Source organism: Nerophis lumbriciformis, linkage group LG03, assembly GCF_033978685.3.
Source record: "Nerophis lumbriciformis linkage group LG03, RoL_Nlum_v2.1, whole genome shotgun sequence".
NCBI classification, from domain to species: Eukaryota; Metazoa; Chordata; class Actinopteri; order Syngnathiformes; family Syngnathidae; genus Nerophis; species Nerophis lumbriciformis.
The window spans coordinates 54,891,717-54,907,146 of NC_084550.2; the positions used below are offsets into that span (position 1 = coordinate 54,891,717).

The 15,430-nt window shown below is 41.3% G+C and overlaps 2 protein-coding genes across 2 annotated transcripts in view; one reads left to right on the top strand and one right to left on the bottom strand.

The window, feature by feature from the left end:
• Nucleotides 1-13,788, bottom strand: part of snta1 (syntrophin, alpha 1) — a 100,234-nt gene extending 86,446 nt beyond the window's left edge. The window contains exon 1 of the mRNA XM_061939625.2: nt 13,435-13,788. Within this exon, the coding sequence (XP_061795609.1) occupies nt 13,435-13,726 (292 nt within the window). The 5' untranslated portion in view covers nt 13,727-13,788. The remainder of the gene's footprint in view (nt 1-13,434) is intronic.
• The window catches only part of cbfa2t2 (CBFA2/RUNX1 partner transcriptional co-repressor 2), a 162,216-nt gene continuing 159,812 nt past the window's right edge, over nt 13,027-15,430 (top strand). The window contains exons 1-2 of the mRNA XM_061939605.2: nt 13,027-13,059; nt 14,070-14,145. Coding sequence (XP_061795589.1) covers nt 14,139-14,145 — 7 coding nt within the window. The 5' untranslated portion in view covers nt 13,027-13,059; nt 14,070-14,138. The remainder of the gene's footprint in view (nt 13,060-14,069; nt 14,146-15,430) is intronic.

Consider the following 15,430-nt stretch of genomic DNA (forward strand, 5'->3'; position numbering starts at 1 on the left):
TTATCGGCCGATAATATCGTCAGTCCGATATTATCGGACATCCCTACTGCTAAGATAGGTTATGATTCATGAACGCTCAATTTTGATTTATAACGGCATTATAATAGTGCCAAACTATTGCGAAAAACTTTAAAAAAATGTATACAACTGTCAAATTTGAGAGGTTTGACAACATTTGACTAATCAATACATCAATAAATCATGTCATGTGGACATTTCAGTCTTCAATAATGGACAGCAAACACAAGTAAAGTGCTACACTATGCATAAAACAACAAGAGTAGAGACCTCTTCATAGTCTGCATATATTTCCTTCCCATTCTTGTTAAATAAACATTAGCAAGAAAGGTGACTATCGGCTAGTGCTTGAACCCTGGTCCTGAGGCTAGCAAGTCATTATCTAAAAGACAAAAACATTCAGTTCCTTCTAAGTAATGGATATCCTCCACAAGGTTGCTCCTTTTGGGGCTGGAAGTCACGGAGGCCGGAGCCTGTTGACTGGCACACTCCTACTATGCATGTCAATCACATTCCCAGGCCACTTATGCAGGGAAGATTTTAGCCATTTTTTGACCTTCCGTGGCATCACACAGTCGTCAGCTGCATGACTAAGTATTGGAAATGAGGCAACGCCCTGTGGAGTCAGTCAATACTTAATGTTGGAACGTTGAGAGAGAAGTGCGAGTAAAGGCAAGAATAAGATACTCACACACATGCAGGTATTAATGGTGCAAATTGTAGCGGCTACCTGGCTCCCACGGGGGAGCGAGTGTTCAAACGAGCTGCAAGCAATATAACCCGCCTTCCGTCTGGTGCAACCATGTCAGCTACACTATATTGTCAAAAGTATTTGGCCACCCGTCCAAATGATGAGAATCGGGTGTCCGAATCACTTGGCCCGGCCACAGGTGTATAAAATCAAGCACTTAGGCATGGAGACTGTTTCTACAAACATTTGTGAAAGACTGGGCCGCTCTCAGTGATTTCCAGCGTGGAACTGTCATAGGTTGCAACCTGTGCAACAAATCCAGTCGTGAAATGTCCTCGCTCCTAAATATTCCAAAGTCAACTGTGGTCTTCATTATAATAGTGAAGAGTTTGGGTACAACAGCAAGTCAGCCACCAAGTGGTAGGCCACGTAAACTGAAAGAGAGAAGTCAGCGAATGGTGAAGCGCATAGTGCAAAGACTTTCTGCACAGTCAGTAGCTACAGAGCTCCAAACTTCGCAGAGAGCTTCATGGAATGGGTTTCCATGGCCGAGCAGCTGCATCTAAGCCATACATCACCAAGTCCAATGCAAAGAATGGGATGCAGTGGTGTAAAGCACGTCGCCACTGGACTCTAGAGCAGTGGAGACGCCTTCTTTGGACTGATGAATCACGCTTTTACATCTGACAATCTGATGGACCAGTCTGGGTTTGGAGGTTGCCTGGAGAACACTACATTTCGGACTGCATTGTGCCGAGTGTGAAATTTGGTGGAGGAGGAATTATGGTGTGGGGTTGTTTTTCAGGAGTTGGGCTTGGCCCCTTAGTTCCAGTGAAAGGAACTTTGAATGCTCCAGGACACCAAAACATTTTGGACAATTCCATGCTCCCAACCTTGTGGGAACAGTTTGGAGCGGGCTCCTTCCTCTTCCAACAAGACTGTGCACCAGTGCACAAAGCAAAGTCCATTAAGACATGCATGACAGAGTCTGGTGTGGATGAACTTGACTGGCCTGCACAGAGTCCTGACCTGAACCCGATAGAACACCTTTGAGATGAATTAGATCGGAGACTTAGAGCCAGGCTTTCTCGACCAACATCAGTGTGTGATCTCACCAATGCGCTTTTGGAAGAATGGTGGAAAATTCCTATAAACACACTCCGCAGCCTTGTGGACAGCCTTCCCAGAAGAGTTGAAGCTGTAATAGCTGCAAAAGGTGGACCGACATCATATTGAACCCTATGGGTTAGGAATGGGATGGCACTTCAAGTTCATATGTGAGTCAAGACAGGTGGCCAAATACTTTTGGCAATATTGTGTATATACCTAACTAATACACACGTACACAAAACAAAATATGTTGCAAACAAAGTACAGTTAATTAGTCTTGTTGGGAGTTTAATAAGGCATGCTACCTTAAAGAAGAAAAAAAACATCAGGAGGCCACAAAAAGAGATAAGGGCACAGTCATACATTTGTCCTATATAATCTCAAATATTCCCTCATCACCCTGTTTACTTCCGTTCAAAAGTCACGTGACAATCTATTGCTAAAAATGCTAGGAGTTAATCCAACATTAATAATATACACGTCATAACAAAATACTTGTTTCTTTTTAAGAAAGTTTAGATAGCTTTGATATTTGTTTTTATTGCTACTATGTTTATTATCTTTTGTTTTCATAACAAATTATACTTTGCATGTCAGAACTGGGCCTGCCCTTGCTTTTAAACGGACAAAAGTTCATTAGTTATTTTTGTAACAGTCTAATAAGCAGCATAGTTATGGTATATTTCAATATTTTTGAATGAATAAGTCATTTTTGTTAGTTAGCACATGCCTAAATATATCTTAAACTGAAATTAAAAGATTGATGACTGGCCGACTATCAAAATAGTTGTTAGTTGCAGCCCTAGTACACAGACGTATATCACTTGTTGTCAACTAACGTCATCGGTCTGGCACTCAAATACACCCCTGTGCAACTTAAACAGCGATTTCCTATTTCTTACAGTAAGAAAGTGTTGGCAGATGTCACAAGAGAAACACTCAACCCGTTCTATGAAAACAAGTCGCTCATAATAAGCGGATAATAAGCGGACTTGGCAACACTGGACAGAGAAGCAACTCTGGAATGCTGAAAAATATTATTGCATTATTTCATAAAACTACTGTAGTTGTTTGTAGTACAAAACCCAAAACCTGTGAAGTTGGCACGTCGTGTAAATCGTAAATAAAAACAGAATACAATGATTTGCAAATCATTTTCAACCTATATTCAATTGAATAGTTGCAAAAAAGAAGATACTTAACGTTCGAACTGGTAAACGTTGTTATTTTTTGCAAATATTAGCTCATTTGGAATTTGATCCCTGCAACATGTTTAAAAAAAGCTGGCACATTCCGTTTTTTTACCTTTTACACTTATTTTACCACCGTAGAGTGTATGCTTTTTGTGTCAAATACAATTGTATAAAATTATAATTAAATGCAAAAATCCTCACATTTATTGATACATATTTGGCCAATTTCGACCAGTATTTTAGGTCAAAGCATAATAATTGTGTAAATGTATCAATAAGTGCTTTAAGTACATTATGCTTGTATAAGGTACCTTTTTGAAACCTTTATTTTGTTAGCGCAATCAGGCCGGATGTGGCGCACATGGCTATTATTGTGAAGGGGGAAGTGTGCTTTGCTGTTGTTCTGAGCTGGACAAATAAAGAAAGGACTTGAGGCGGGAAAAAAGAGAGCGCGGCCGTGACTCCCAAGTTGCGGTTGCTTTCCTCCTGTTTGTAAATTAATCTTTTATAGATGATGTCGTTCACAACAACACAATAGATTTTTCTCGCTAGCTTTAGCTTCATAGTTACAAGTGACCGTATCGACATTGTTTAGTTCAGGGCGTGTTTCTGGGTTGAATGAGTGATCCCTGACATATCATTTTCCCAAACAAATGTTCCTTCTTGAGTTTGTGTTTATTTGGAACATGCATGCATACAACATGATACATCACAATTTCCAGTTTCTCTATTCAACATCTTCGAAAAGGAGTAGGAAGAAGCAGAGCTTATTTAATCCTACCCCGATACATTTACATAGCAGTAGCTAAAACTTTTGTTCACTTCCTGTTCTCAATTTATTCACAATATACTCCATAAGCAATAACAATCAAATTAAATAAATAAATAATAATTAGTGAAGTAAGTTGTATATCATATGGTGAGATAAGTAAGATTATCTAGAAAATGAATGGAAGAATGAAATAAATTCAGAATGTTTATCATGGTTCTTCTTCTTTGTACTTTGTAAACACTTTAAGTTTGAAGAGTTTCTTGATGTGGATCATATCCATACATTGTTTGATTTCTTTGCTTAATTCATCCCATAATTTAATTCCGCATACTAATATACTGAAGGTCTTAAGTGTTGTACGTGCGTACAAATGTTTTAAATTGCATTTTTCTCTAAGATTATATTTCTCCTCTTTTGTTGAGAAGAATTGTTGTATATTATTGGGTTTACACCAACATTCATGTTCATTTATTTGGCAATTATCAGCGGATTCTGTTTAATTAGCCAATTAGGTGACTGTCTGCTGTTACTTCAACGCGGAAATCATATGCCTTACTTTTTTTGTTATAGTTTAGTGATTATCAGTACTGTGTCAAATAAAAAGTAGTAACCATGGTGAGATCCCAAACTTCTAGTAGATGTTGTCTTTGTTTCACTCATATGCTCACTCATCCGTTTTTACTGTTACAAGTTCTGGAATTTGCATGCGTGTTGCACTACCCATGAATCTTTTTTTTTTTTTCCAGTTATAATATTTTCATGATCCTAAGAAGCCAAAATCGAAATCAAAATTCGATTAATTGTCCAGCCCTAGAAAACATAATTTAGTTCAGCTTTTAACTGTCATGTCTTGGTGATCATGTTTAGTTTGGCTATGTTCTGTTTGGTTTGTGCACTCTGTCAGTTTCTGTTTTTTCACTCCGTTTTGTTTCCATGACTACCAATCAGTTCACCTGTCCTCACGACTCATGCACCTGATTCATTTGAACTCACGCACCTGTTTTCAATCACCACATGACTATTTAAGCCTGTCATTTTCTGTAGGTCGGCCTGGCGACATCACATTCATGCTCTGCACTCTTGACACACTCCTGACACTCTGTTTCATGTTCATAGTCCATGCTGCCCTGTTCACGTCATCGTAAGTAAGTGTTGTTGATTAATGCCACAGTTAGTGTCTTTTGTTTTTTTGTCCATAGTTCTGCCTTTGTGCGAGTTTTTGTTTTTATAGCCAAGTTTTGTACTTCCGCCCTTGTGCGCGCCTTTTTTGAGTGTTAAAATTAAATATGTATTTACCTTCACGCCATGTCCGGTCCAAATCATTTGCACCATGGGAAAACAATCCACGCCAAAGTCCTAGTCCTGACATTAACGTAGATCTGTAGAAATTTGTCTACACGCTGACCCTTGTGGAGACCTTGTACCTCACTCTCTTGCCTCCCTGCTTAAATTAGACATAGGCAAGGGTAAGTTGACTGCCTCCATGATTCCTAAAAGCTGTGGTGGGCTCCCTAAAATTAACACTAGCACTCCACTCCCTGATGCATAGCTTTCATCCTTGACCAATAACAACTGGCTGGCTGTTCCTCTCAGCTGTTCATTCTGTTCATTCAGGGCAACAACATGTTGCCTCTCATCTTTTGGAGTCTTTCTTTTTTGTAGACATCTGCTTTTTGTGCCTTGGTCTCAGTCCGTTTTCTCTCAGAAAACAAGCCACATCACAACAATGTCAAGCCAGCAGGGTGCCAACAATCATTTCATTTTAATAACAAGCTGTCTGCCTCTTAATGCCACCCCTTTTCACAGAGATGGACGTCACAGTTTCTATAGGCTGCATTTATTGTCAGGGTGATGAAGGGGTGAGGAGCTAAACTTAACGTGTAAACATCTGCAATAATGATGACCAATCTTAGAAAAAAGCCGTTTAGCAGCTGTCAATCAACGCCTTGTCGTCAATGCCGACGACTTGCCAACGTGTGCACCCTGAAGACAGGGAACATTATTTGTGCGCAAAATCCCATAGAAAAAGTAAAAACTTCAAAGACGGCACGTAACAGCTTGACATCCCAAGGCTTCGGTCAGAGTCTGAAACGCGCTGCTCCGGATGCATCTTGTCAGCTTCGTGACTCATTTTCAACACCAAAGTGGGGGAAATATGGCTTTTTAAAGAGGTGGGATGAGGGGCAGAGCTGTAAGGGCGGCACAACCCCCGGCCCGGGCCCCCTCAGTTGGTCCTAACTGGGACTGACTTGTAGCCTTGGTCAGTGGGCTGAGGCGGGCAAGCCTCTCCCACGGCTTGGGTACGAAGGAGCTCAGATCGTGCAAACAGATTTTTCTAATCGTCACGATTAAAAGAATTGAAAGTGTCATTTTTCTGTTTTCCACCCTTCCTTCTGCCGTGACCTTTGCTCTGCTTTTTCCAAAAGCCTTCTCGGGCGCAGAGCCACTGCACCACACTTGTTGCTTGTTGCAATTAGGCCCTTTATAAGGCCCCTTCTACACTTATCCAGGGTAAATCCCACCTAACCTTATCCTTGTCCACACACAACAATGCCACCATTTAAGACCCCTTCCCCCTCCATTGCAATGCGACCTAGTACGCATGCGCGGGAAAAAAAATGCGCGCGTCTGACCTGTAAGTGTATTCTTACCCTGTGTTTCAATGTAGCTTATTGCCACATTTCTCATAAAAGTAAACCTTGCTTGCCTCACCATCAGCAGCTGTTAGACTATTGTAGTGAATCACACCTGAGCCACCATACATGAATCATATCTTTAATGGATGTGTGAAAGTAAAAAATGTGATAAATAACATTTTACAACAATCAATCTTGGGATCTAGATATCTGGTCAGGACACTGTGCTTGTAGGCTGAAATTGGCGGTCGTACTTGACGGCCGCAACCACTTCATGGATTCACATGAAGTGGAAATGCTATGGAGTACAAAACTAGACGTTGAGTAATCGCTCGACATACATCTCGGATAGTAACTGATGGTCTGTTTTGCCAGTCCAAATGCATTCGCTGTTGTACCTTGCACACAGGAGCCCGCATTCTCATTGTCTCCCCTTCGACAATTAGACAAAGTTTTTCGCCAAGTAGAATCACAGCTGACCTGGACATTCGAAAGTTCTCTTGCCGTTTCTGTGGCACAACACACTTGTTGACAAACATATCCCACCAGGCCTTATCCAAAACCGTTTCTAAACATTGCTATGTTGCCGTCTAAGATGGGTTGTATCCGAAATAGCTGCAATCGCCCGTTCCCTTCTCTTAAGGTATTCATGTGTGATTTCCACAAGCGTCTGTTATGAAGCTGGCTGTGGCGCGGTCTTTCTGGTGTCACTTCCTGTGTGGGGCGCGGTCTTTCTGGTGTCACTTCCTCTCCGAACAGTTAATAAATAAATAAATGATAAATGGGTTATACTTGTATAGCGCTTTTCTACCTTCAAGGTACTCAAAGCGCTTTGACAGTATTACCACATTCACCCATTCACACACACGTTCACACACTGATGGTGGGAGCTGCCATGCAAGGCGCTAACCAGCAGCCATCAGGAGCAAGGGGTGAAGTGTCTTGCCCAAGGACACAACGGACGTGACTAGGATGGTAGTAGGTGGGGATTGAACCCCAGTAACCAGCAACCCTTCGATTGCTGGCACGGCCACTGTACCAACTTCGCCACGCCGTCAGTTCCTCTGAGTTGTTTTCTAGTGAGTATTTTGTTTGATACTTGGTCCTAGTTTCATTCTTAATTGTACTTTGTTTTTTCTCATAACCAGTTTTTTCAGCGCAAACTTTTGTTGCTGTTGTTTTTGTTACTATTTCGTATTTTAAAATCTGACCTTTTTCACACCCGTGTGCTCTTTTGTTATTAAATCCTTTTTATTGACTATTTTCTTGAGTCTCTTCTTAGGGGTCTGATTCTTCTCCCATCCTCGTGACAAAAGGTATCTGGGCTTATAGGTTGCCCTAGTCAGGATGAGTCGGGGTTGCTAAAAACTTTATTTAGAAGATGTAAAAATTGAATAACATGGTGTGCTGTATGACTGGCATTATTTTCGCTGACATTTCACTTTGCGACAATTGTCTCCAAGTGTATTCTGGGCAAAATTGTCATCAACCGTGTCATGATCTGGCAGCTCTGCTGCCGCCTGTCTGCTTTTTGTTGCAGTGCCTGGTTTCTGTGTCTTGGGGCAGAGTCACCTGATACTAATTTCCTCCTTACTACTTTAGCTCTCCAGTCCCTTCATATGACGCCAGTATATTCCTGATGGTTCACCCTTCCAGTCGTGTTTATCTCCTCTGCTTTGGCTTCACTCACAGTTCTCGTTTCCTCTCGCTCTGACCCGTTGCCGTGGAGTAGAGATGCGAGGTTTGCGGGCACAACCGCGGAGTCCACGGATTATCCGCGGATCGGGCGGATGAAATAAAAAAAAAAATTAGATTTTATCCGCGGGTCGGGTCGGGTCGGGTCTTTGAAATAAAAAAAAAATAGATTTTAAATAGATTCAGGCAGTTAAACCAATTCGGAAATATATATACATAGTTAAATGTTGTTACCCACATACGAAAAACGAGCAGGCACCTGCTGCATATGCCACAACAGAAGAAAAAGAAAAAAAGAGATGGACACTTTTACGGAGCGGAGAAGGGACGCCTCGCCGGGGTCCGGGACCGAGGCCCCTTCCCCCGAGAGGGCCCCACCGGGAGCCGTAGCTGAGGCGATCCGCGAGAAGGGCCCGACGCACGTCCAGGGTCACCACCGCGCCCACCGCACCGACACCCCGCCTCGTCCGCCTTCGCCGCGGCCGGCGTCACGCACAGCAGGTAAGCAGCTTACCTGCCCGCCACCCCCGTGGCCGGGGGCTCGTAACAGGGGTCACTCCGCGCGCTCCGCCCGCGCAGCTTACCTGCCCGCCACCCCCATTGCCGGGGGCGCGTAACAGGGGTCACTCCGCGCGCAGTGCGCTCACGAAAGGGGTGGGGCTCACCCTGGTTGATATAGACAGCAGCTGGACGGTGGCCATGGAAGTCGGAACCCGCTAAGGAGTGTGTAACAACCCACCTGCCGAATCAACTAGCCTTGAAAATGGATGGCGCTGGAGCGTCGGGCTCATACGCGGCCGTCGCCGGCAGCGAGACGCGCTTGGAGATGCGCTCAGCGCGGCTCCCATATGATTGCGCACTGGTGTGCGTCTGGGTCGTGACAGCGTGGCACGCGAATGTCTGCGCTGCATTGGATCAGTCTCCTTTCTTTAACAGGCAAAAGCTTTATAACCTCACTAATGCCTTGCATCGTCTATATTAGATATATAACAACGGGCGGGTGGGGGCGGATGCGGTTCTGATCAAATGTTACATCGGGTGGATGGCGGATGGTTGACGACTTTCTGATGCTGTTGCGGATGAAATAATTGCCTATCCGCGCATCTCTACCGTGGAGTGTTAACTGTTTTCTCTACACACCATGTGTACTTTTTGTTTATCCACTCCTTTTGTGTGCATCCATATTTTCCCTCACTCCTTTTTGAGTGCACTTTTTATTCTTATTTTTGTTCTGCGTTGGGGTCCTAAGCCGTTTGTGACAAACCATCTGCCAACATTAGTCACATATCAACTAAGTACAAGCTAGGTGAGCTTTTTTACTACAAAGTTAACATGAGTGGCAGTTCATATTAACATAAATGTGGAGCAGCCAAGAAAAGGAAAAACGAAACGAAGTGTTGCGTGGTGTTCTCTATATTGGTTGCGTTGACTTTTTTCCTACTGCTCCGAGTGGTTGCTGGCACGAGAGGCGATCATGCTGACTACCGAGCTAAAAGCCCAGGCTTTTACGCTCGATTGCACAGGGTTTAAAGGGTCCGGTGAAGTGACTGATTTGTTCCGCCAGTGGGTGGGGTAGTCGGTGTGCGTTGAGATGTCCGCACGATTGAGACGTCTGATTTTAGAATGTGAAAATACCTACCAAAAAATAATATCCATCCATCCATTTCCTACCACTTATTCCCTTCAGGGTGACGGGGGGCGCTGGAGCCTATCTCAGCTACAATCGGGCTCTGAAGAAAATTGTTAATTCTGCATGGACAGATTGTTATGCATGTAACATTTTTAAAAATTACAACTTTTTAAAGTTTAAAACTAGCGTTTTCAAAGAGAGGGCAGGGGACATTTTCGGCCGACAGCTACTGTGGATTTATATTGTCCCTTGACATGTTTTGAACATCAAAACTATTCATTATTAATATTTATTACATACACATTAACTATTTGCTTTGTCATCTTAAACGCAAAAGCTAAGAAAGTTTTTTTTACATACTTTAGCATGTATGTACTGCTGTACATTCAAATGTTTTTAGCATTTTTAATGAACAAAATGTATCAAATAGCCCCCCGCATTTTTCATTTCTTAGTATGCGGCCCGAGCAGTAAAAATGTTGGACACGCCTGGTTTAAAAGCGGTGTTAAGACAATTTTTCTTTGATTGAAGAGGGGGCAAAATGGCTTTTGTGATTGTAAACATTGCCAACTCCTGGCCTCGGCAGTGTGATGACTGCTTTCTGTTGAGGAAACTCGAAATCCGGCTTGATCTCTTTCTATTTTATCTCACTTTACTTACAGTACATAACTTGTCTGCATAACTGAGGGCCCCTGAGATACGGCTGAGGTCGAAGAAACGAGAAGTGTAAAAAGGCTTTTAGCAGCTGCAGCTGCTGCACTGTTATGAGTACACATTAGGGTTATGTAAACTTGATGTGTGGAGATATGAAGAATTAGGGAGAGCTATGTGAGTGACCAGATAGCTATTTCATTAATCTTAACATCTTTGACAATATAAATGAATAAGTGACTGACATAAGATACTTGCACGTATGTGTTTTTATATTGAACCTTCAAGAGTCCAGATACTGTATAATAAATTATATATGTGTGTATTAGAGTTGTACGGTATACCGGTATTAGTATAGTACCGCGATACTAATGAGTTATATCCGGTACTATACCGCCTCTAAAAAGTACAGATAAGATGCGAGTTAGCTTGTTGTTGTGGACTTGGTACTTTTTTTTGCACTTAATCCTTCATTTCGAACACAACAACCAAAATACTCTCCATCTGTACAATTTTAACAAGGTAAAGAAAATAACATGTGTGTCCGAAAAGGAGCAGGAAGAAGCAAAAGCTGATAATGTCCTGCCCGATCACTCAGATTTAATCATCTGATTCTTTATCAACAACAGAATACATGATGACCGTATTTAACAAAAATGTATTAGTATATATTATAGTATACAGTAGGGTTGTACGGTATACCGGTATTAATATAGTACCGCGATACTAATTAATCATATTCGGTACTATACCGTCTCTGAAAAGTACTGGTCCTCCACCCCCAAATAAAGTAAGTTTTTTACAAGTATCATCCCTGCAGGACGAGGAATAGCTATACATGCTTCACTACACACCGTAGCTCACCGGCGTCAAAATGTAGACAAACGCCATTGGTGGATCTACACCTAACATCCACTGTAATGATACCAAGTACAAGACCGTATCTAGTCGATACTACTATGATTACATCGATATTTTTTGGCATCACAACATCTTGGTTTTTTTTGGTTTTTTTATATTATGTGTAAAACCTCAGGAAATATGTGCCCGGAAACATGAGGACTTTGAATATGACCAATGTATGATCCTGTAACTACTTGGCATCGGATTGATACCCAAATTCGTGGTATCATCCAAAACTAATGTAAAGTATCCAAACAACGGAAGAATAAATGATTATTACATTTTAACAGAAATGTAGATAGAACATGTTAACAGTAAATGAACAATTACATTAATAATTCATTTTCTACCACTTGTCCTTAATAATGTTGACAAAATAATAGAATGATAAATGACACAATATGTTACTGCATACGTCAGCAGCTAAATTAGGAGCCTTTGTTTGCTTACTTACTACTAAAAAACAAGTTGTCTTGTATGTTCACTATTTTATTTAAGGACAAACTTGCCATAAGAAACATATGTTTATTATACCGTAAGATTTTTTGTTAAAATAAAGCCAATAATGCAATTTTTGTGGTTCCCTTTATTTAGAAAAGTACCGAAAAGTACCAAAAAGTATCGGAATAATTTTGGTATAATTATATAAAACATATAATTACATCCATTTACATCTTCATTTAAAATACAAATAAAGATAATTAATAAACATTCATGAAATATATAAATTAATTTTATTAGATTGATTTGATTCTTTGTTAGCGAGTTATTTTTATGTTGTCTTGAATTATTTCCAGGCTCAAATAAAGTTTTCTGTCATTGAACTGCTTGTTAGTTAGCTAGCATTATTTCCTGGTACAAATAAAGTTGTCTGTAATTTGACTGCTTGTTAGTTAGCTTGCATTATTTCCTGGTACAAATAAAGTTTTCTGTAATTTAACTGCTTGTTAGTTAACTTAATGTTGTTTGCATTATTTCCTGGTACAAATAAAGTTGTTTTTTTTAATTGCCTGTTTGGCTCATGCTGTGCTATACGAAACAGGTGAGTGTTTTATGACATTTATTTCCAGGCTCAAATAAAGTTTTCTGTAATTTAACTGCTTGTTAGCTTGCATTATTTCCTGGTACAAATAACGTTTTCTGTAATTTAACTGCTTGTTAGTTAGCTTGATGTTGTTTGCATTATTTCCTGGTACAAATAAAGTTTTTTGTTTTTTTTTTAATTGCCTGTTTGGCTCCTGCTGTGCTATACGAAACCGGTGAGTGTTTTATGACATTTATTTCCAGGCTCAAATAAAGTTTTCTGTAATTTAACTGCTTGTTAGCTTGCATTATTTCCTGGTACAAATAACGTTTTTTGTAATTTAACTGCTTGTTAGTTAGCTTGCATTATTTCCTGGTACAAATAAAGTTTTCTGTAATTTAACTGCTTGTTTGCTTGCATTATTTCTTGGTACAAATAACGTTTTCTGTAATTTAACTGCTTGTTAGTTAGCTTGCATTATTTCCTGGTAAAATTAAGTTTTCTGTAATTTAACTGCTTGTTAGTTTACTTGATGTTGTTTGCATTATTTCCTGATACAAATAAAGTTTTCTGTAATTTAACTGCTTGTTAGTTTACTTGATGTTGTTTGCATTATTTCCTGGTACAAATAAAGTTTTCTGTAATTTAACTGCTTGTTAGTTTGCATTATTTCCTGGTACAAATAAAGTTTTTTTTTAATTGCCTTGTTTGGCTACTGCTGTGCTATACGAAACGGGTAAGTGTTTTATGACATTTAAACATTGAAATCACTTTTGTTTGGATTAAGTTGACTTTTCAAACACCCGAAGTGAGTCTATGTAGCAGAACAATGTCGAATCTGTTTTCAAAACGGGCAAAAACAAGCTCCTGCTAACTTGCTAACTTGTGACTGATTAATCGGAGGCACATAAACATGGCGGCTGTCAAAGTTTGTTCAACAATAAAAGTCTACTTGTTGCTTTTTCCTCACTATGGATTAGGAGTGTGCGTTGGCGTCAATGGACATGTGTTTAATAAAAATAACTGTGGAAAAAGTCAAAGCGGTTTGCAAATCCCGCCATTGAAAGTGGCGCTGACATTAAAGCCATGGTAAGTAAAAAGTTGTATTCACCTTTAATACTAATGCCGAGTCCTCCGACATCTTGCTTGGTGACTCTCACCGTGCGCTTCACGTTGGTGATGGTCTCCGGCACGGTACTCGAGCTAAGGTTCGGGGGGTCTCCGTTGATAGCCCCCGGGGGGTTCGGCTTAGGCTTCTCCGGCTCCTCGGCGCCTTCCCCGGGGTTGACCGTCAGCGTGTCCTCTGTGAGCGTAGCCAACGCCCGGATCCAGCGGTCCACGGTCACTCGGAGCTCAAGCAGTCCCGTTTTCTGCGCCTTCATCGCGGCAGCCATGTTCATCATCGCATTCCTGGAATAACTCTAGAACAGGGCTGGCTGTCCAGAGAGGAGATATGAGGGCTGGGGTAGGGGCACACACACACACACACACACACACACACACACACACACACACCCACGCCCAGCATGGCGTTTTCCCTCCACTGCAGCAAGAATTAAAGTTCATTAAACCATTCAATTACACACACACATTCTTCTTGAACTTTTAGTACAAACTGCAATTTCCACCAGCAAAAGTTTTGATTTATTCTTGATTGTCCTGCAAAGTGTGTGCTTTTTATTTATTTATTATGCAACATAGTCATTGGTGACAACACTATATAACAGCATATCATATCATTCCCAGACACCAGGCAAAGATGCCCCCCAGTGGCTATGGGCGGCATTGTGTCTGACATTGGAGCAACCGGATTGGATGTTTGGTGAGTGTTTCACATTACCGTATTTTCCGCACTATAAGGCGCACCTAAAAACCACAAATTTTCGCAAAAGCTGACAGTGCGCCTTATAATCCGGTGCGCCTTATATATGGGTTAATATTAATATTAATTTTCATAACGTTTCGGTCTCGCAACTACGGTAAACAGCCGCCATCTTTTTTCCCCGTAGAAGAAGAAGAAGCGCGCGGTGCATGCTGGGATATGTGACGTTTCATTTCCATTTGTGTGTTTATGTAAAGACCCCGAAATGGCTCCTATTAAGTGTGTTGTCTGTCTAATTATAAATAATGCAGACGAGTCGTGTTAACTGAGTTCTCAACGTTTACTCACAGCGTGCTCATAACCACATTCTAACTCCCAGCATACAACAACGCTTCTCAGGGCTACCGCGCATGCTCGTCACTATCGTTGCATGCTGGGTAGTGTAGTTGTTATATTTGCTAGCTCATAACATCACATTAAGAGACACGCTTACGCGCTTAATTCAATACTCGCCGTCATTCCGGGTGGATTGACAAAAGACCTCCAGCCGCTAGATATTGGTGTCAACAGGGCATTCGAAGCTAGACTGCTAACTGCGTGGGAACAGTGGATGACAGAAGGCGAACACACCTTCACTAAGACAGGGAGACAGCGCCGGACGACATACGCCAACATCTGCCAGTGGATCGTAAATGCCTGGGCAGATATTTCGGTCACAACTGTGGTCCGAGCTTTCCGGAAGGCAGGATTCACAGAACTGCTGGACAACAGCGACACTGACTCCGATTACTTCGACGAGACGGAGCCGGCCATTTTGGATCCCACATTCGCCCAACTTTTCAATTCGGACACCGAAGGAGAAGAATTCGAGGGATTTATGAATGAAGAATAACTTCAGAAAGTGAGCGTTATGTTTATTTTGTGTGTTGTGACATTAACGTTCGAGCAACATTATGTTGCTATAGCTCTGCACTATTTTGAATTTTACTATGTTTGTGATTGCACATTTGCATACATTTTGGGAGTGAACAGAGTTGTTAGAACGCTGGTTTTTAATATATTATTAAAGTTTGACTGACCTATCTGACTGTTTTTTTGACATTCCTTTAGCGCAGTTAGATGCGGCTTACAACACGGGGCGGCTTATAGGTGGACAAAGTTTTGAAATATGCCGTTCATTGAAGGCGCGGCTTATAACCCAGGGCGCCTTATGGTGCGGAAAATACGGTATAAAGCATCAAAAGTCCTTAAAGAGGTTATGTGTGTGTGTGTGTATATATATATA